Here is a 23,762-nt window from a genome sequence, read left to right as displayed (position 1 = left end):
ATCGTATCTTTTATTTTCTAGTACTACAATGGTCCCGACCCTATAAATTTCGCCGGCCGAACCGGGATTTTCTAGGTTATCGTCTTAAAGACTCTATGATCCTGTGCGATGAACCTACCAGTTCGCATTTTGTGCACTTTACCGTCACAGATCGTTAATTTTAGGGCCCCTTTTCGCTGGACTAGACACTATATCTTCATCTATATACGGTCTACTGCAGTCTCTTCAACGTCCTCGTCAAAACTCAAAACTACATTCGAGTTTATTCAACTCGCTTTTGTCTGTACCGCCAACGGATGTCCCTCTTTCTAGAGTTGGCACGCCACACACACATAATCTCGAACTTCGAATAGAGTATATCATCCTGTTCGAGATTGAAAGCTTTAATTTTGGTGTAGCGTTTTGCCGTTTCTGCCGTCAATGACTGTTATAGTATTGAAGTATGGAAAAATTTTAAGTTTTAACCAATTTATAATCAACAATTAAATTCCATCAAGGATTGCCTACCTTCAAATTGACATTAAATTGTTCTTCTTTTAATTAATTTGGTCATGTTAAGTTACTACTTCTTAGTTAAAAAAATAATTACGTTATACCTAAAGTTACTTTTAATTTTTTTTTGTTTAAACATTTTACTGGAGTTTTAATAATGATGTTCGCTATACATCAACTATGTCATGACAATATCAATTAATATTAACAGATTCTAATAATATTATTATTTCGCAATAGAAATGAGATTTTTTTATCCTGAATTTCATTCCAAAAATAACACTTTTTTCGTTACGAAAATGTTATACCGTCAGAAAATCGTACTTGATGAAATATTTACATATAATATTAACAACTGGAGTTCAAAACATATTAGAAAGAAAAAACGAATAATTTAGTTATGGTATTATAAAAAACTAATTTAAATTTCGTATAAGTTACTTACAATAAAATGTAATGAATAATTCCTATCAAATAATTTAAAAAGTAATATCGTTACAGTGACATGTAACCTAATAGTTAATTCAATAACTCTGTATAAAGGTGCAACATTTTTAATCGTTATTTCATAACATTTGAGGGTAGGTTTGTGTTACTATTATCGCTAATCAAGAAACTATTGAAATAATTTCAAAGATATATTTTCTCATTTTAACACAAAGAAGACAATAATACCTGTAGCCCTCGGTGTGCGAGTGTCCAGCGGAACTCCTGGACGGTTCCGGCAGTGCTTGTTGTCCAGCCGCTGCGGCCGCGGCTTGCTGACAGTCGCAGTGCATGACGCACAGCACGATGGACGTGACCACACACACGGCGAACGGGACGGCAAAATAGTGGACGATGTCGGCGTACTGCTGCCGCTTGTCGTAGCCGACTACGGCCAGCGTGTGGTTCTGCCGGGAATAGTGGCACGGGAATGTGGCGCCCGGCACGCCGTAGGCCTTGGTGAAATTGGAACAGGCAACGGCCGGCGGATAACCGCAGCCCTTGATGTTGACCAGCAGCACGGCCTCGGGCACGATCACGTCGCCGCCGCCACGGCCGGACGCCACTTGTACGCCGCCACCGCCACCGGCGCCACTGACTCCACCGGCGGACGTCCTGTACGCCACGTAAATGTGACTGCAGTTGTATACGTCGCTGGTGCAGCCCTCCCGACATGAGCTCCACGTGCAGTTGTATAGGCCGGCCAGCTGTTCGCGGCGCACTGTGGTGCACTGCACCGGTTCCGGCACGAAGTCGGCCAGCAGCGTTGACACGGCCGGGTCCACGTACAGTGGCACCAGGAACAGCAGCGCCGAGCCTGATCCGACGGCGATCATGGCGAACGACAGCGTGGAGTAGAACCACACCTTCTCGCGGAGGGTCCGGGGCGCGCCGCGCTTCTGCTTCTTGGCCGCCGCTAATTCCAGCAGCTTCTTCTTGCGGAGCTGCTGCTGCTTGGTGTCCAGCAACAGTTCGGAGCTGGCGGACCGCATCGCGTCGCATGGTGCGCCGCCCTGCAGCCGGCCGGGGGGCGCCGCGTCACGCGCGATTCGCCCGCCTCAACACCGACGCCGGCACCACCACCACCACCGCAGCGGCCGCCTCCACTTTTACGACGACAACCGGCCCGGCGGCCGTCGACACCACCCGCCGTGGCCGCCGGTGGCCGGTTCTCGGTGAGGCCGAAAAGCGCGTCGCTCGTTCGGGGTGTTTGGGTGTTGGAAATGACCGCGGGCGGACGAGCGTGCGACCTGTCTAGCCGTGTGGACGAACGTACAGACGGCGACGATCGACAAACGGGAGGGACGGACGGGAGCGACAAGCCGACGGACGAACACGATTTTTCGCTCCAGCGTCGGCGTGGTGAGTGGTGTGTTCCCGTACCGCCGTTAGCCGACACACTGACTGACGAGTCGCGCGCGGCGAGTTACGTGCTTTTGACGGCGCGCCGCGCGTCGCCCGGCGTAAAGCGCTGCGTCTGCTGCTAGCCGGGGCGTTCGCAACACGCACGCCCCATCGACGGGCCGCTCCGGCCGACCGCCCGCCTGCCCACCCGCCAGTCACACCGCCGCTGGCACCTCCACTAAGCACCGTCCACCCGCTCGCTAGCACGTCTCCCAAATTTCGAACACAATAGCGGCGGACACACGTGCGTGACCAAATAACGTGTATATACCGCATATACCGAACTTTATATTATTATATTGTATTGCGTACCACCACACCAACCGCGCAAGTAACCCTTTGAACGGCGTGTTATTACTAGGGCCCGGATTTAAATGCCCTAAAAATTATATCCAAAAATTCTCTGAAATATAGTAAAAAGATTGTTTTAAAATGCATTTTCAACGCAACTTTCCCTTGAAAAATTACCAACATTTTTTTTTTTTATACAACGCAACCGCCTGAAAGGTGTAATTTTCGACGTTTTTTAACACGTCTTAATCTTAACTAATAATAATACAAAAACTAACAACTCACTTAGAAAAGCACAAAAAATAAACATTAAGTGTATACATTGGAAATTAAAGTAATCACGATGTATCTCGAACTGACTAATTAGTATTTTTGATTATTACTATTGAACTATATTATTTTAATAACTGGAACGATCATACCTACCATAGTATAACTCGTGCAAATAAAATCGAGCGAGCGCATTAAAAAAAACATAGTCAATACTCAATACTTAATATTTTGGATATTTCTATTTCAGTCTTCATAGATTATCGTATTCACAATTTACATGCATAGAGGCATAAATTATTGTACATTTCTATCAAGTTAATTTTATTGAAAAGTTTTCTATATTTACCAAACTAATTAAGTTATATTGTCAAAAAAATGGTCTCAGTGTACAACTATTATCGATCCATAGTAGTGATGTATAGGTACCTAACCTATTAGATACCTACTTATACAATATAGTATGTATTGATATTGAATATACATGCAGAATTAATATTTTACAAGTTAGCATTATTGTGAACTATTGATTAATTCTTAATTTGATTTGTTGTACTTTTAAATTAGGTTATAGATTTAGAAATACTTTTATTAATGTTACTTTGTATGTGTATTGTGTATCTACGACAATGAAAGAGTAAACATGTGGATACATGATGATTGATGGACCTATTTTAAACCTATAGAGTAGCAGTTCATTTTTATTTAGTTTAGGTACACTTCCCTGAAAATAACAACATCAATTAAATCAGTTGTAAGTGGACAATTATATATTAATAAGTACATACAAGGCATTTTTAGTTTGTAGATGTGTTGAATACTTACTTCCTATAACTTTCTGTAATTTTATTTAGATAGAGCGACTAGAGAATGACAGGAAGACTGAATAAAATATGTATCAGAAAGTGGCGTATGAAAATAACAGGTGCTGAAAAAAGGGGGATTTATAATAGTGGAGTAATACAAGTGTGACTGATCCCACATACTTGGTAAACATTGGAGAACAAGAACAAATATAGAGTTAATTTGTTTCAATCAAATTTAAATTGTTTTCTATGTTACAGGTAAAATATCAGGATCAAGATACAATTCATTCCAGGTGGTGATGAACAAAGAAATATTATTATGGAAAGTTTTTCTATCATGTATAATATTATAGATGATTATTAATTATTATATATATTATATAACTGGGGGTGCTAAATATCTATTTTTTCTGTTATCTAATTTTGATAAAAGCACAGATTTCAATTTAAAACATGTTTTTGAGGGAATTATTCACAATACTACTAGAGTAAAATACGTGGATGATTCGTAGTACTAACTACTACTAAGCAACAAAATAATAGAAAAAAAAATGTTATATAATATATTATGCACATTGTACATACTACGGTTGGTCTTAAGAGGATACATTTTTATAAAGCGTCTTTTTGCATATTTTACTAATATTTTAAGAGAATATTACAAACTTAAATTTTAATTTTTAAGAAAATACAAGTATCATAGTTTATCTATTTTAAGATAATATTAATCCTTCCTCTACTTATGATTATGAACTAAATTATGATTAGATAAAAAACAAAACTATACATAATCGCTGTATGTGTCGAACAAAACTGGATACACCTATGTGTTCGCCATTTCTTTTTAATACTCTGGGCAACACTGAATGGTGAGCGTTCCAGTTATTACATAATTCAATGGTTGTAATTTATAATGTCCAATGATCAATAGATAAAGATTTAATCGTTTTGAATGTTTCATAAATATAGAACTATGGACATTTGGTACCGATAAAAAATACCATTAATGCAAAATGCAAACAATATATTAATTTCTTGATATAATATTTTTGATTTCCTAATTTCTACTTAAATCTCGTATAATACATTTATTTATACATAAAAAATTAATACAATTACCTGGAAATGTAAAAAAAATGTTTTTTTCAAATATGGGAAATCTACTTATACTTACCAATTATTGTTGTAATTATATTATTTTTACGGACGGTTTCAACGTTATTTGGTTGAATTGATTATGGTTTAATAATAATTATTAATCGACATGTTTAACTAAGTATATGAAATAGTGCTATGTCAACGTGCGTATTGAGGATATTTAGAATACATTAAACCACTAGACATACGTCGTTATCAGTGTTCGAAATTTATTTTGAAGTAATCGAGTCCAGACCAAATTTCGTCCTGTAGTCATATTTCCCCAAATTTTATTTTAGCCGTATGTTAATTGTTTTCTAATATTGACTTTTGTCCTATCAATATTCTATTTTTTTTTTATATTCTATATTCTATATTTATTTATATTTTTTCTTTTTATTAATATTCTAAGTTTTAAGTCTATTAAACATATATTATTTTATACATTATGCTGAATATGCTCATTAAATATATGATAGGTTAGTTGACATGAATCATAGTGTACTCATAGGCTACTTAAAAATAGGGGCATAGATTGGTTTTAACCCCCTCCAGAATTTCTTAACTGTGAGAAGCCAATTTTATTCCCTGTTCCCATAGGTAAATTATATTGTTATAAAATATTTTTGGGACTCCTGCAGCTTCCCGTAACTTTTAAAGGACTAATTACTCATATCACGAGTGTACCTTTATTACTTGGACTACATTTTTTGGTCCTAATGAGGTTTGGACAATAGTTGTTGCCTCTTGGAAAAACCATGTTTGAGGACCTTACATTCTAAAACCTTAACTGGTACATTATTGAGCTTATATAATAGTACAAGAAAAACACCACAATGAAGTAAGAATCCTCCTCTTCACATAAAATGTATAGTTATGCAAATTTAAATGTTTTGCATTTTTAACAAGTTAGCATGTCATGTTTATTAGAATAGTTGGTGGTTCTTGAATAGTTAGTTCATCGAGATATTCAAATAAAAAATAATAGTGTGGGAATGTGTCGTATTTAGAGATCTACAGGATTTTTAGTATGCAACTACACGCTGCCTAACAGGCATTTGAATATTTGAAAATGCTTTTACACGGTCACTCAAGTTAAAATAAACTCAGCTTGTGCCTTATAGGTAATATGTGGTGCCCATAGAAAATCCCCAGGTACACTCTTCACGGATGCGGTGCAATAGGATTTTATCCCATTCTTCCCATTTCGACATTCCACGTAGTCAATGTAGAGAAAACGAAAACCGTGGGCAGTGAGTACAATTTTTGATACATAGGTAATATAATAATAAATATATTTTATATAATTATTATTCAAAAAAATTTTCAAATAACTAAGTATTAGATTTTAAAATTGTTCTCATAATATATTACGAGTATACACTTTACACTACAGATTTCAAAGAATTAAAAAAATGTAAACTAAATGTGCTTTTTCAATCGTTATTTTTTTTTCTAAAAAAATATTTGGTTTTGAATTTAAGAGGTGTTTTTTGGTATCGAATTGGATATATTCGGTTATTAGTACATGATGGTTCTGTATTATACATTATTCCAAATATCTTTTTTTTCTAGTCATTTTTAGTTCAAATTTTTGAAAATTAGATATAAATAAATGAAGAATAGTTATTTTGCGGTAATTTAATAGTGTCATATTTTATTACTGGCTTAAATAAAAACATACGCATTAAAAATCTCAATGTAACGGGGGTTTTTTTAAGTGTTTTTCAGCAAAATATTCTGCCATTCAAAGTTTAGAAAACTTGATATAATATATCGCGTATTTCATAAACAATTCAGAAAATAAACCAAAACAGATAGTATTGGTGTAATTACAATGTCGAGTGTTTTCTTTTGGAGAAATCTGATGGAATTTCATCATTTCTACAAAGAATTTATTCCTTAAAATTGTTTTATATGATTAGATCATATCATATGTGTATGTTTAATTGCAAAATAATATGCCTTCGTCATTCGGTTTAAACATATTATAATTTAGAATATAATGCTTTATGTGAAACAGAACAAAATTTGGCCATAGCTGCTCTTCTCCAGCGAACACCGCAAATATTTCAACAATTTGACCAGTGGTCTCAATTTGTTGCAACTTATTGTTTTGTATAGTATTACATTTTTTCGGCATAATTAATTCTAAATTTTAAATCACTTGCATAGAGTTTAAAACACTCGCATATGTTATTTAAACATACATTGTTAAATTATGCAATACAACAACATATTTTGTTCCACAGTAAAATATAATTATTTATTGTTCGTACTAAACAGTACGGTTTTATTTTTTTCAACAGAATAATGGCTAAACTGAACATGGTCGTGTTCAAGTGGGACTCATAAAGAGTATAAGCCAAATATTTTTTTTGTTACGTACCAAATCTTAATAAACATATATTGAAGGTTTTGGAAACGTGAAAATATAAGTTTTCCTGTTTGTTGACATTAATTGTTCTGCCCCAAAACGTGATAACAGATAGAAAATATTATTTAAAAAAAAATCACAGATCATTCTGAAATCTATACATGAATCGCTCTGCTCAGAATCTAAACTAATAATATTAACAATTATTGTTTTTATTGTTGTTTTATGAACACCACATTGTGTTCACACCGACTCGTCCATCGATTCACAATAGTCAATATATCTATATCCAAATTCAATTTACAAATGACGTACAAATGACGTAGAAATGCGCAACAGAGAAACACATAATACTATCAAAATGAAAACAGGAAAAGCGGCAACTCATTACGTTAAAACACGAAAATTCCCAAAAAGGTGACGTAGAGAATAACGCATACAAGAAGTATCTCATAATTCGTTTATGATAGTAGTACACTCGTATATATTATATACATTATATATATATACCAATATTTTCGAGCTGTTCATCACTCCTCATACTGAACTTAATCAGGCACCAGCTCAGTGACGTATCCAAGAACCACTGACCCCCATTGGGCCTATTTTGGTTTAAATCTTATATAATAAAAGGCAAAGTACAAACCATTATATTTCCGAAAATGGTTTCAAAAAAAAAATGTTAGGTGTTATCAATTATTTGAAGAGGTTATTACGGTTACGACATATGGTCGAAGCACGTTTGAACCAGGAACGTTTGGGTGACTAATAAAAATGCAACCCGTTTGGACCAGGATTTTGTGATCCTGTTTGGGCCAATTTTTTACTAACAAAATTATTTATAATTGAAAACTGGCCAAAAAATCAGTTACATTATACATAATACATTATATATAAGTATATAATAGATATCTGTTATGACACAGCCCTATTGGAAATACTTATTGAGGTTATATATTATTCACAAACACTATATTATTCTAATTATTCTATTTCTAATTAATAATTCAACAAATTGTATATTAATATAATTTAAAATTATATATTTATATTTATATTTTTATAAAAATAAGAATTAGCATTATTAACTATATCAACGACAGTCCTAAGCCTGTTAAAAATAAATTGGGAAGGAAAATACTGGTCCAAACGAGTTGTATAAAACTAATATTTTTTAGTCCAAACATGTCTTCAAAATTGGTCCACACGAGTTGTGTGTTGGGAAAATTGGTCCAAACGGATCCTGCCCCGAAATATACAGTAACAAGTAACAACGACCTAGTATAAGGTAACGGATAATAAATTATGATTTAATTTGTTTAGCCTCGTCCCCCATTGGAAAATCTGGGGTACGCCACTACACCAGCCCATTTTATGACTACAACCAGAAAGGTTCAACGGTCACATAATATTATGTACAGTTAAACCTCGAAATTTCGAAATAGAATGAACGACCTAGACCTAGCGAATGGTGGCAAACCACAATAACACGAATGTCTGATAGTATCCGGTGACTTAAACGCCAAACACTCTAGTAGGTAGCCTATAGTGGCAACGCCGCACACCAAACACAGCAAGCTTGAAAGCAATTTTTTCAGTTATCCAAACTATTGTAGTAGGTTGTAGCCTATAGGTAGGTTTTGTTAACTATTGTTGAGCCATACGTGTGAGTTGATTAACGTGTAATAATTATTTTATCTTTTGATTAATGTGTTTGTATTAACTATAAGTACATATCGTTGGCTTAATCTTTAATAACATTTCAATATTGTTTGCAAAAGGCATTTATTGTGTAGAATTATAGTACGTATAGTATACGGCCATACAGGTAATAGAAATTTAGAAATGCTCAAACAAATTACTTATCTAAAGGTTCGTCTTTGCTCAGGACGAACGCCGATCGTTATTTTAATCGAACGAACGTATAGAAATATCAGAATAATTCGTTTATTTTTTTTACTTAATAAATTAGACAAAAAAATTTAGTATTGACTTCAATGATCTATTTTTTACTTAGTGAATTACTTATTTTTAATTTGGTCACGTTTGTGACAATTTTAGGCTTGGAGATTAACATTTGCCTGTATTTTAATATTTATGTAAATAATCCCTGCTCTGCAGTTGTACCAAAAAGTATTACATATTAAATACAAACCAATTTTAATAAATTCGTAATTGGAATACAATTTTTAAAACCAGTCATAGTATATTATTACTTAAGTAAATAATTTCATCCATAACGAGTTTATAAAATATACCATTTTGCCTCTTTATAAAGTTCTAAAGTGGCTAAATATTATATTTCGTAGAGTATAGCCGTATAGGTACCAGTTTTCTAGACCTTCTGACATGGACTCGTTTTAATATTACAGTAATTAACCTATCCCCTCTCTCAACACGATAAAAAATCAACTTAGAAAAAAAAGAAAACGATTTTCGACCCCTCGCTCACTAAAAATCTTACTCGTGAAGAACAAAATCGCCACTTTGAAAACTTAACTACTAATCTTTTATTAAGATGCAATGTAAAATGATCCTAAAGCGAATATAGACGTATGGTATTCCAATTATATTGAAAATTGGAATCGGTATAAACTATAAATGGCCAAAAAATTAAAATTAATGAATTGAAAATATTATTTTGTGTAAAAAATATAATAATATACGTAACGGTATGAAGTAACTACGAATGTATATTTTTTTAATTATTACAACAAAATAACTAAAATTAATATTCTATTATAATTGTATAAATATTTGATTTCATCTAAATTGAACTTCAAATTCTGCAAAAAAAAAAATTGTCCTTATATCATATTCAGATTATTTTATTTCGGAATAAACTACTATGAGTTATGAAGAGTTTTGTATTGAATTTTTAAGCTAATTGATCCATCAAAAAACATTTTTATTTTCAATTACCTGTTGAAAAAAGATTTACTTATGGAAACCTTAATGCTTAAATATTAAATTCGAAAACGTAATTTATATTATATGCATTAGTTTTTATAGTTTATAAGACACTAGGCTTTATACATATATATGAGTACAATATTTAAAACTAAAAAGCATATGCATGGTATAAAATATTAGTTTATCATATCATTATTTTTTTATATTTGTATGTATGCCGCGAGGTTCAACAGGAATCGTTACTGCTCTATCTCCGTTCATCGTGACACACCAGCTGTGGCCATGTCGTTTAAACTTTTAAAGTTGTGAGTCTCGGGTCGGCAATAAGGTATATGAAATATTATTAGCGTCAGCGGTATATGATTCCGAAAAAAAAAAAAACACTTCTGTTTTCATATACGACTCACTCAGGTAGGCATATATATATATATACATATTTTTTAATAATTATAGTATAAAACAAGATAAATATCTTAAAAACCACCCAGCAATATATTATACGAAAATTATGTTGGGAAAAGTTTAAAGTGCACCGATTAAAAATTTAAAAAAAAAACACATGAGAAAATTAATGATCATTTAAGGTGCTCTGTTACAAATTTACTTTTCTTATTTTTTATGTATTTCTAAAGAAATTATAGCAAAAATTAGAAAAAACGACTGCTATAAAAGCATAATATAGCAAATACCTTCTGCGGTATTTTCAGACTTCTTCGATATACACAATAAACAACAAACAGTATTATAAGCACATGTAATATATAAACACTGGTGTCAGATGGAAATCGAGTTACACGATCACCATCACTAACCCCACATATTTTGTTTTGTACTATGACTTATATATTATCCCTTAACCTAGTTGTTGTATTGGTTAAACTGGTAAAACTAAGACTCAATGCTAAATATTGTTACATACATGCTTGCTTAACCTACTTAATATTTTTAATATTTATAATTTTTATATTTATGCATGATACATCATTACTTAGTAACTTCTTCAAGGCTGACTTAGGCTATTGAAAAATGTTTTATCTAAATGAATTAAATGCAATGGTGTCCGGCAGTTTACGATCTCCGGTCATTCACGGTGTGACAGGATCGCTGTTATTGGCTTCAGAATGCTTCTTAATAATTGAAAGTCCAATTAACCTTAGACTACACGCATTAAAAATATTCACGAGATTCCGCGCACACGGTGTTTTTTTGACCCTGTATTGAAATATTTCAATTAAAACTCGATAAATTGAAATAATAATTATTTTATTGATTTTATTTTTTAAATTAATAAATATTGTCTTCATCACTAACACCGATTTCGTCAAACTCAGTATTTCCATCATCAATATTTTCGATAAGTAATCAAATTTGATCGTCGTCCATTCTAATGAAAAAAATAATATAATGTAAAACAAATATATTGAAAATATAGTGCGACTAAAACAAAAAAATGCCTGGTAAAAATAAAATGTAATGCTACTTACATTTATAAATGTTTTATCTGTATGTGTTTTACTGTATTATACTTGTAGTTTGTTTGATTCATGTTCGTTATACATGATAAATGTTTTGTTTGTCTTCAAAAACCAAATATCGTTTCTCGTGTTTTCGTATTAACAAGCTTATTTTTTTAATTTTTTTTTAACATGGCACTGCTGGAATTACACACTGATCTCGTACGCATTATTATCGACACGATCGAATACATCCTACAATACGACGATCCTTACCACGAATCTATCTCGAATGCATACATAATAATAAAACGCCACAGCAACTTATTGTATATTCCATTATTATGAATAATGAGGGGCGATAAGATGGCCTACGGGAGGGGGGCACGTTTCGAGGGTATCTAAACATATATTTACTCGACAAATTTATATTTTCGCAAATTAATGTTAGTAGGTAGATAGTACCTTAATACACACTATTCCTAATAATATAACGAAACTCATAAATGGAGCTTTTATCATGGACGATCATCGTGGTCGTTTGAAAAACCCATACTAATATACTATTTCGTAGTGCAATTTATATGCACACACATATATATATATATAATATAGTAATCATTTAATATAAACAGTGGCCAGTTAGAACCAAAATATATACATAAAATATGAAACGAAATGAAGGATACAGCTATTTCGTAGGTGTACATGATTATTATATGTCTTATACCCCACAGTCACAATAGGTCATAACATTAAAGAATATATTATGGCTGAGAGAAGTTAACTATGTGCCAGCTATATATAAGGTTGTGTAAGCCCACAAGCCAAAAGGCAAAAGCATTAAGTTTATAGTTTTGGCCAAAAAGTACACTTTAGCTATAAATTAGCGATTATCTTATAACTTAAAATAGGTAGGTAGTTTATAGAATCGATTTAATATTTTAATTAGAACTAAATGTTTACTTTTATTTGGAATAATTACATTTTTTTTTTTTTAAATTACATTATATCCTATAACTTATTTAATAATCTGTTGATAAGTCTTTGTGTTCTCACTTCACATCTTTCCGAAGTAAGTATTCATAAGTATATAAATAAATAATTTACAAAATCAAATTTTATCTATAAGCATAAAGTGAATTAATGTTCTAAAAGTTATTAACATTAAATTTCTTGAATTGAACTTTTTTTTTTGAAAATCAAATGAAAAATGCAAAACCTCAAGATTAAAATTTTTCCATGTTCACAATAAACTAATAAAGAACAATAGTAGTCACAGTAAATAAAAAATATACTAATTATGTTGAAACAAATTATTTTTGCATTCAGTCACTATTTGATATTAAAAAATATGTATAAAATATATTACTTTATAGGAACAATTATGTAAACATTTCAATGTTACTAACTCTGATACCTAGCCTACAGCCTGCATAATATTACACGACTCAGTTATCGGGAAAACAGTTCAAAGAAAAAAGTACAAGGTAAAAATAACATGTATGTAAATAAGTGAAAGGAGAAACAAATACAAAATAAGAACTGTACAGTTGACAAATAGTTAACAATATTGTAATGCTGTAAGAAGTTCGTATTCGGACTATATAGGTACACCCGAGATTAACTATGCCAGTAGAAAAAATCTTGAAATTCCGATTTACAATAGCTACAAAATTTGTTTATTAAACTAATTGTTCACATTGTCAACGAATTTTATTTCTTTGGTAAAAAAAAAAAAGGTTCACATGAACAATTAGAATTACATCCAATATACAGATGTGTTCCATTCAATATTCATATTGAGGTTTCCCTCGGTGATCTAAAACTAATCCACAAAAAAAAAAAACATCGAACGAAGGAAAATCGTTAGAATATTTTAACATATATAATCTTTATATATAAATATATTAGATAAGAATCTAACTTGATTTTCTAGACGAAGGAAACTGGTTTTGAACCCTTATTATAATAATAATAATAATTAACTAATTACCAATTATTTTCATATATTCACCAATAACGATATCTGTTTCTTTTCTTTTTTTTTTTTATAATCGTTGTATTATTTGTATAGCCAAAAAATAGTCTTATGTTTTTAAATTAAATTATAAAAAAATTATTTCTTCCGGAGGAAGGTTGGGCAGCTAGTATAATATAATAATATTATAAAATAGAACCATACTGTATTTAAAATTTGTTTAGTTATTATTAAACCTCAATAGTAAATTGAATACATAATGCCATCTAGTGGAATGAAACTTTGTGCAAAGTAATAATAAAAAAACCATTTCACACACAATACGATGTTTGCACACAGCAATAGTTGGACGTTTAAGAATGTCCGCATGAAATATTTTCCTCTCCCTAAAATAGACTCAGAGTCCTCCAATACACTATAATTATCAAATTAAATATTCTAGTCGGAGGTGTTCAAATTCAAAATTATATAAATGTGTAACTACAAAATAATTAATACATTTTCTAGATATTCGGGATTTTGACGAAAAACGACTCAAACATTTTTTTTTTTTTACTTTAAACGATTATAAGAAAAATTATGACCATGCATTTTCGATATTTTTTACTATGGTATAAACAATATAAATACATCTTATCATGTATCAATTGAAAAAAAATACTTATAAAAAGTTGACTAATTCAACTGTCTATAAATATCACAAAACGTGCAAAAGTGTATTGAATTTATTGATTGTGTTATATAGAGAAAATGCTAATATTACTGTCTTTGCAAAATTATGATAGTATATCTCTATTTTGTTCCACAATTGTTTTAAAAAGTATTGGGAATTTTATTTTTGATCCTACTATAGTACCGCAACTAGATTCATTTTTCTGTTAGATACCACCCACCCAATATTCATATTCAAAGCTTTTTTTTTACCATAATAATATTATTTTCCACCACAAAAAATACACATCATTTTAAGACCAATGCATTCTTTGCTCTGCTCAGAATCTAAAAATTATAAAAGCGTCGAATTCTTGCTCGTTGTAGATTTCATTTGATTCTTTCGAGTTAGAGAACGACTCTTGAAAATTAAAATTCCAAACGGAGACGGGAATATATATTGATTTTAGAAAGTTTTTCGGTTTTGTATGTACATTACACACTATTAACGCTAGAGTGTTGCTATGAAAGTTTTGTGTAGTAGCAACTTTTGAAATCAGTAGTTTAATCTTATAGCTGATACTTCGAACAGGCTTATTTTGGTTGCTCAAAAAGGGAAGACTAACGGAATATTAAAAGAAAAAATTTCTATGGGCATTAAGAATATAAGCACAAAATATTTTATGATCGCATAGGCTTGAATAAAAAAACAATTTTACAGACGATTTGTTTTAAAATAATTAACACCAGATAAATTAATATCATCGTATATTGTTCAGCCCAAATCTTACACGAATGCAGAATGACGCTTGACGTATTAAATATACCTACTCAATAAAGAAAAAAATTACTCATAATGATAATATTATGTGACTTTATTTACTATTTGTGTACCAAAATATATGAGTCCAAATAATGACATTTTTGTTCACTTTTAGATTCTGAGCGGAAGCGAATACATACGTATTATAATGTTGTGTGTTTAGTTTTTAATTAATTTTTTTTTGCCTGTAGACACTTTTTATAGAAGACAAAATTTAGGTTTTCTATTTCTATGAAGGTTCTTGACAGAGAATTGGATCTGTACTCTAAGAAGTTAAAAGTAAGAATGGCTGAGTATTTTTCATAATAGTCAGGAAAAATAAAATAAACTACCCTTAAACAAAATTAATTTTGTTTGTTGCTATACTTAATTCAAAAACGAAAAACAATAAATACTTAAAATATTTAACAAATATTTGGATAACAATTATTTAAATTAATGTTTTCTAGCTATTATTCAATTTTAAAAATATGTTGGCTCTTTTTAAACATTTAAAAAATAATTATTTAAAAATTTTGACTTGCAAAGATATTACAATTTTAAACTTTAAAGCAAAATAATGTACTTTTTTACAATATATATATATATATATATAAGATATATTCTATAGAATATAGATGCATTTCTACATGCTACAACAACATATTTAAATATATTAAATAACCTATTAAAAATCACAGACGTATTATTTTTTTACATTTTTTATTTATAAACATAAACTCGATTTGTCTTTTTTTTCATTACAATATAGTTATTTATACTCATTGGCCATTGTTATCTATTCATAATATAATTTTTTCATGGTCTATTCATTCGTTTAATACTTTTATCTTTACGATCGATAGAGTTTTGAAAATACTTGGTCCTTGGATGGAATAATATGATTGAGATCCAGCTTTACGAATTCCCAACATTTAAGTTTTTCAGTTTCTGCCATGAACCAATGAGGAACACACAAGCATTTTGTTTCTTTAATATCGGTAGTTATAAATTCTTTATCCGCCATATTTTCACCTTTTAATAAAAAGTAATTAAATATCAATAATTCAATACGTGTTGAAATGTATAGATCCAATGATTAAAAATAATACTATAATTATTACGAAATATAATAGGTAGTGATGTGAAGTAACACATATATGACCTCTCTTAAATCCAAAACTTTGCAATTACAATTAATCATTTATAATATCTTAATGAACATTCAGAAACATGCGAACAATAATATAAACGTATTTGACGCATTTATAAATATTATATTTATCTAAACAAGTCATCTAGTGACGAGTAACCTAATTTTATTTCTAGACCGGTTATTTTAAGAATATTTATTTTTTTAATAACAACAAAATAAGCAACGTTTCAAACGACTCAAACGTTTATTACTAAATTCATAGGACATATCAATTTTTAGAAAATATTGCGGTGTATTTGAAGTATATAAAAATAGTTTTGATATATCTTAATAATTATAGTCAATATTGTAGATTCTAGTCGTTTGAATAAAAAAAACTAATCATTATTATTGTACTCGGATATTTTACTGATATAAAAGTGAAGACAAGTTGTACTCATATTTTAATATTACTGTGGGAGAGTTATTAAATGATTCTATAAATGGGTGTTTATGGGTGACCAGACTTCATAAAATGTTGAAAAAAAACATCGAGATCGAACCAACATAACTTGGCCTGGATATATTTTGTTTAATTGTTGTGTTCTCTAAATCAGTAAATATTGGTGAACTAAATGATTCAATATTAATTATATTTTTTTTTTTTTTTTTAATATGAAAATATACAACTATACAATTAAGCACAACAAGTAATAGTGATGAAGAGGATTACATAACATGAAATGGCACGATGTAGGAGGGCTCCCAATGGAGCTACCTACTTGGGTATTTTATTAATTAATGGAGGAGGTCTCTAACTCATTTACGTTTGAGCCTTCGAGGGGGATTGTCAGGGATGTGTAGTGAAGCAAGAAAACTAATGTTGGGGCAGAGTAGGAGAGAGAGGGGTGAATTGTTTGAGTAAGAGTTTGTCATTTAACTAGTAGAGTATCGATGAGTTTAGTGAGTAGTGCAATAAGGGGGCTTATTAGGGATTGGAATTGGACTAGGAAATTTGTTAATTGGGTTGTAACGGAATCGGTATTTGGATTTATACAGGGATCGGTGAGATTTTGATTTTTTTTGGGGTGGGAGTGGGTATTGGGGAGGTTTTGATTTATGGTAGACTGGGAGGTGCTCCATTGGGGTTGACAAAGTGGGGGAAAGTTATTTTCCTGAATGATGTTGGTTTTGATTGAAGTTGAGGAGGCGTCTTGGGTTTCGGTTGGCCTGTTGGTTTTGATGTTAATTATATTATAACTATATTATATTATTAATATTTTTAATATTGTTACCAATGTTAAAACACGAGTCTGATAAAAATGTACAAGTATCAACATGTATGTCAGTATATTTTGTTTTATTCAATTTTTCCGAATTCTTTTTTAATTTGAACCTTACATTACCATAACGGTTAACAATCCTTTTAATTTTCAAACATTGTATTAAAGATATTTCTCCTTCTAATACGAAGTGAGCACAATCAATATCTCCTAGTCCTTTTCCTATGACAAAAATATAATATTAGGTAGGTAACTACTGTCCATTTTTTGTATTAAATTAAATTATTGTATACAATTTAATATTTAAAAATTAAGTTGTTACTTTATTTACCGAGAACATAATCATTTTCTTTAAATGTTTTAATAAATGAAATAGTGCTGCATTTATTTAATTCCATTAAACTTAGATGTTTAAAGTATGACGAATTTTTAATAGCTATAGCATTTGCATTCCACTGAAGTTGCAAATTATCTTTGATAATGTCCGTGAAATCATTTTTTGATATGCTAATCAATTCCACTGTACCTTTGTATGTATGAATATATTTTGAATTATCTTAACTTATAAATTATGCTTCAGGTGTAACATAAATAATGGTAAACCCTGGTGTAAAATGTGGAATAGTACTTGAATATGGGTTAGTTTTAAGTTTTAACAAACAATTGATGATCAATTTATATAGTAGAACGTGTCCAACGAAAATGTCATTTTTTGCAAAGTTTTAATTAAATATCTCCTATCTACCTCACGATTACATAGTCTAGTTTTTCTAAAACTCGATTAGTATATCTTCGATATGCTCTCAACATTTCATTCCTTTAAAAACCCATCTCTGTTACCATTGATTCACACTCTTTTCTTTTTCCCATTAATTTAAAAGAACCAATCAGGAATACTAGTAATAATATCCCATTTGTTATACATCTAAATTGAGCTAATTTTTTAATATGTAAGTATGTAACCATATTGTACTTGATTTAACCCTAACTGGCTTCAATATTTTATTTGATATTTAATATCTTACTATGTTATGTTTTGTTTTTATTTTTTATAAGTTTGCTTGATACAAACCACTGTATGATGGTACATTATTAATCATTAGGTCCTCTATCCCCCTGGTAAATAAATAAATAGGTATGGGGAAATTGGTAAGTTCTATTATACAGACCAAATAATCCATTTAAAGTTTAAACATAAACTTAAATAGTTAATCTCCCCAAATATTAAATAAGCATGCATTGAAATATTATAAGAAAGATTAAATTCATAAAAAAACAAAGAATTTGCATTGTTATTTGTTATATATAATTTAATTTATCTCAAGTTAATTCATAATTCAGTATCTAAAATATATTTGTGTATACTAGTAGGTAAGCATCATATTGAGTGGTATTAATAGTCCATTCAATTTACAAGGATATAAAATTTGTTTTAAAAATAAATTATTTATGCCCTACCTATTCAAAAATAATAATTATAATACAAGTTGTAGAGTTACATTTACAACCCAACAAACTTTGCAGTTTATTGTTATATATGCAAACTAAATATATTATGTGACATAAATATATTTATACCAATATTAAAACTATATTGATGCAACATATTTCTAGAGGTAATTTTTTAGGTACAGAGTTACATAGTAAACCTTGAGGAATGTTCAGAATCAATATAATTGTCAAGTGTCTAATTAAAAAAAAATATTTACTTAATGATTGTACAGAATTTGTTCTACATGTGTTAAACATAACGGCACTCTCGCCAAACGATTTTTTTTCCTTCAATTTGCAAAGTTCAGTGTTATCCATAAGCTTAGTAACAGAATTTAGTACATCTTCAGTAATTACCACATGTCCTTTGACAATTAAATACATATTTGTCGATAAATGTCCCTGTTTCAGTATCCATCTACCAGGGCCATAACATTTATAAGTCGCCCTCCTGATTAGAGCCATCTTAATTTCCTAAAAATAAATTATTATTGTACTTAAATATTATTATACATTTTAAGATTAATCAACAATTTCATATTGACGTGATTATGACATTGATCAGATATTAGATAATGATATAGAACTCAAGTTATTTATTGCACTTTATTAGGTACCCATGCTTCGTTAGTAAATATAGAACAGATTTTTGATGAATACATTTGTTGAAAGAGATTTTTAAAGCTATCAAATTTGTTAATAAATTTTCAATGAAAATAAAGAAGGTACCTATAATTAAAAATAAATTTCAAAAAAATATTAATTCAGTTAATTAGGTTAAATTGTCATGTTTACTTTGGTACCAAACTTTTTTTTTCAACAAGTTGGTTATGTACTGGAAAGCGTATTTTTTTGATAATATTTTTGTTAGTGTGACGGATATTTATACTGATATAATATGTAATGATGGTAGGTATTACTGATAATATAACGATGATTTATGATCAATAGAATGTCATACACATTTATTGGTCTAATTACTAAATGATAAATATTCCAATAATCAATAAACCATGACTTAATAAATATTGACTACTCCTATTAACAATGAGCTGTAAAGAATACTTTTTAAATACCTAAGGTTTTTAAGGAGGTTTCTAATGAACTCAATATAAACACAAAGTAGGTTTATAATCTTTTTTTGACACCGTAAAAACTTAAAAGTACACATTCAACAGACAGGGAGACAGACACATTGTACATAAACACCCAAGTCTTAAATTTAAAAAATAAAAACGTTGCATTCTTGCAGCTAGTGATTGGTGGGACAATCAATATTATTCCCATAAACCCATAAACCATTAAGACAGTTATTGTAACTGATATTATCAACATTTATCGAATTGTACAAAAAGAAATATTGTCATTGAATATCTATTTTTAAAAACCTGGTTTTACAAACCTTTGGGATTCGACTAGACAGAAATAGAGAATACTAAATAAAACAACTATTCAATTATTTTAGTTGGCAATAATATTTTCCAACCAAACATTTCGAATAAAAATAAAATGTTTGAAAAAAACCAAGGTATTCAAAGAAAATAAATATTTAATACAAAAAAAAAATGTTGAAAATAGTATTGAAAATATCCCATGCTGAAAGTATTTAAAATATTGTTCAATACTTAAAAAGTATTTGAATATTTTTACTCAAATACTTCACAGCATTGAAAATTAATCACATAACAATGAAAATTAAAAAATTAATGTAAGGAATTGACCACTGAAAAGATAGTTTATGTATTTTAATATGTATTATAATATGTTAAATCTACAAACTAATAAACTATGGTCGTGCACTGACTGACACTCGTAGAACAACTGCTCACTATGTGGATAAAAACGATTGATGCAATTTAATTGTATAATACATTTTTTTAATCATTTTGAATTATCTTTCTAATAGAACGAGGCTATTTACACACTAGTATTTTTGCCTTCCGAGTTCAGTTGTTAAAGATGGATCAATTCTAATTATTATTACCAAACTACCAAAAATGCCTAAAAATGTATATTCAATTTTTAATATCTAAGACATACGTCATAGTTAGTTGTATAACAATAACAGATACGTGTAATGGGGTTATCGAGTATAGATATATAGTATAGGTTTATATACACTCAGATGTGCGATGAAGTTGTCTCACATCAAAACCACAATTTACTTGAGAAATATGTTGTTATTTTGCAAATTCGTTTTCAGAATCATAGAAATATTCAATCAGACACTATCTTAGTGATTTACTTATATTTAACAACCGTTAATTATCCCTCACCAAAGTCACATTCAAGTTCGTCATGGTTATTTACTTATATTTAACAACTTCAAAATGATACCAACATTTAACAAATAATTTGCTAGCTAGTTTTTGTATTTGAAAGTTCTAATTTTAGCTTTCTCGTGAATAGACGATTTCATGCAGCCACAATAGTTGGTATGTTGTCTGCTAAGAACTTTTGACATTATTTTGAAAATAATCAAGTTAATTAATTTAGAAACTTACAATTGGACACAGATGAAAAAATTTAAATCCAATTGCGAACATCCATTCGATTGTTTCTAATTCAAACACTGTTCTCTCTTCAGGTGGTTTGAACAAAATTAACTTTTGCTAAAAAAATTTAAATAGATTATCACTGTATTATATTACGATAAGTGCCTATTAAAAAGCGTTACATACTCACAAAAACAGATATTTCAGATAATTCATAAGCTGAAATAAGATGTTTCATACATATCGAGTCAAACAAATTTACAGGAGCAAGCACATAATCATCGTGTTGCAACCAAGGCAGATTAGCAATCACCGTATACACAACAGCTCTAAATCTTGATATCGGTTGTAAACCCTAACATTTTAGAATTTTAAATTTTTAGTATAATGCTATAACCTAACCTAACCTGAATTTATTCTTCACTTTATACGTTACATAGACAATATATTATATTGGAACATTTTTACCTCATTGTTTTGTATTTCTTTATATGTAAAATCGCCAACCAAACGTAAACATTTATAATAGCAGGTCCATAATATACGGCTGTATAGGTTTAAGTTAAGTGCCTCGTAATCATATATTATAATGATGTGCATTAAAATTAAAACTCATTATAACTTAATTATAATAATGGCTATTTCACTATTCCTACTCTTATTGCATCTCGTCCTGATGTTGCAGATACTTATTTAATGTGTTCCCTTCTTAGCGGCGCAGTTAACTCTTCTGACCTCCTCCGCTTAATCTTATTTTGTGACCTCCTGCTTACCATATAAGGAACCACTGACTTTTTAAGTTTCATTGTAGCACAGTCGTCTCACTATAAATAAAATGCTCCTCCAGCTTAACAATTTATTTCAGCTATGTACCTATTCTGTTTTATGATTTTGAGATTCAATACTTTTATTTTCCTCTTATACCCTGCAGTTTCACTGATTCCTAATACTATTTTTTACAATTCGTACACCTCATCGAATGCCGTTTGCTGTTAAAAAAAAAATAATAATAATAAAGTAGGTACTTGCCTTTTTTTTAAAAACATCATGATGTGATAAACTCGTAAGACTCATATTAGTACTTACTTCTACAATATAATTCAATTTTATACTATGTAAATAAAATAAAATATTGATACTAACAAGCAATGATAACTTATAGTAGCCATGCAACTACAAAGTGAACATTCTATTTAATTAAATTAGTCAAAATATTATTGAGTCATGATAATAATTAAGAAACCGAAAACGTTGCTCTGCTGTATAGCGTATACACAGATAGGGTTATTTATATTATTTTATTATCACCAATTAAAACGTTATTAACTGTCTTTAAAGTCTTAAGTAATTATGTAATCTATATACCTTAATCATATGTAGAAATGTAAAACAATTCAATTTACAAATATTTAACACAATATTAAATGATAATATATTACAAAATCATTTTTTTTAATTTCTGCATAACAAAATAATTTGCTTGTGCAAGTGCAGCAATGGCAAACCTGTAAATCTGTTTTGAACTATTTCCGATCTTAATCAGATTCACAATCTATAAATAATGCTACATTTTGCATTACAAATAGTATTTGTGCAACAAGAAAATTATACCTTAGTCCACCATGCACAATAGTCATATTTATATAGTTCGTACAGTGTTTTATTTTCTATTTTATTTTAAACCATGGAGAACCCGAGTGCAAATTTATTCAATTACACTTATTATATCGATTAATAACCGATATTGTTAATACAACGATGGCACAGCCGCGTCACCATGTTTGGTACATACAGTAATAAACATAAAGGTATAACTATATATAAAATAATTGCTATTGGTAGTTAGTACTAACCATGGTATCGCTTAGCAATTAATTACACATTTAGACTATTATATGAGTAGTTACTAACCACTGACTGCAATTTTAAAATTGATTTATGAATAATTTCTAACAAAAATACGATTGATGAGCCCTCTTCTTGGACATCAAAAATCTTTTTGCTCTCATTGTCGTATGAGCAACATAAAATATATTTCGTGTATATTAAATATATTAATTTTATACATGATATTTACACGAGTCATCATTTTATAAGTCCATCCAATATTGCAATAATTGATTGTTTTCATGTAGGTAATCATTTAACTGTAATTTATTTCTTTCTTTATACAATTTCAATATTTATGTCACTAGAAAACATATATAATTGTAAAATTTCAACACATTCATTAACATGTTCAAAATCTAAAAGAATTCACCAGTTAACCTTCAAAAGTATAAAACCAGCACAAC

General features: G+C 30.0%; 2 protein-coding genes across 3 annotated transcripts in view; both read right to left on the bottom strand.

The window, feature by feature from the left end:
* Nucleotides 1-2,405, bottom strand: part of LOC111030962 (protein tipE) — a 68,566-nt gene extending 66,161 nt beyond the window's left edge. For both annotated transcript variants that reach the window (XR_002604151.1, XM_022310714.1), the window contains exon 1: nt 1,168-2,405. Coding sequence is in view for 1 of the 2 variants with exons in the window: in XM_022310714.1 (XP_022166406.1) it covers nt 1,168-1,970 (803 nt within the window). In the remaining variant the exon portion in view is untranslated. The remainder of the gene's footprint in view (nt 1-1,167) is intronic.
* Nucleotides 2,406-15,917: 13,512 nt separating this feature from the next.
* On the bottom strand, nt 15,918-22,542 carry LOC111030961. The gene is made up of 7 exons (XM_022310713.1): nt 22,498-22,542; nt 21,659-21,823; nt 21,478-21,585; nt 19,192-19,447; nt 17,814-18,008; nt 17,495-17,704; nt 15,918-16,099 (listed from the first exon to the last, which is right to left on the bottom strand). The coding sequence occupies exons 1-7, from the start codon at nt 22,540-22,542 to the stop codon at nt 15,918-15,920; spliced, it is 1,161 nt and encodes a 386-aa protein (XP_022166405.1).
* Between the last annotated feature and the right edge of the window lie 1,220 nt (nt 22,543-23,762).

This window comes from Myzus persicae, unplaced genomic scaffold (genome assembly GCF_001856785.1).
Source record: "Myzus persicae strain clone G006 unplaced genomic scaffold, MPER_G0061.0, whole genome shotgun sequence".
Classification (NCBI taxonomy): domain Eukaryota; kingdom Metazoa; phylum Arthropoda; class Insecta; order Hemiptera; family Aphididae; genus Myzus; species Myzus persicae.
Note: the sequence above shows the minus strand (reverse complement) of the source record. Positions and strands in the feature narration are given on the sequence as shown.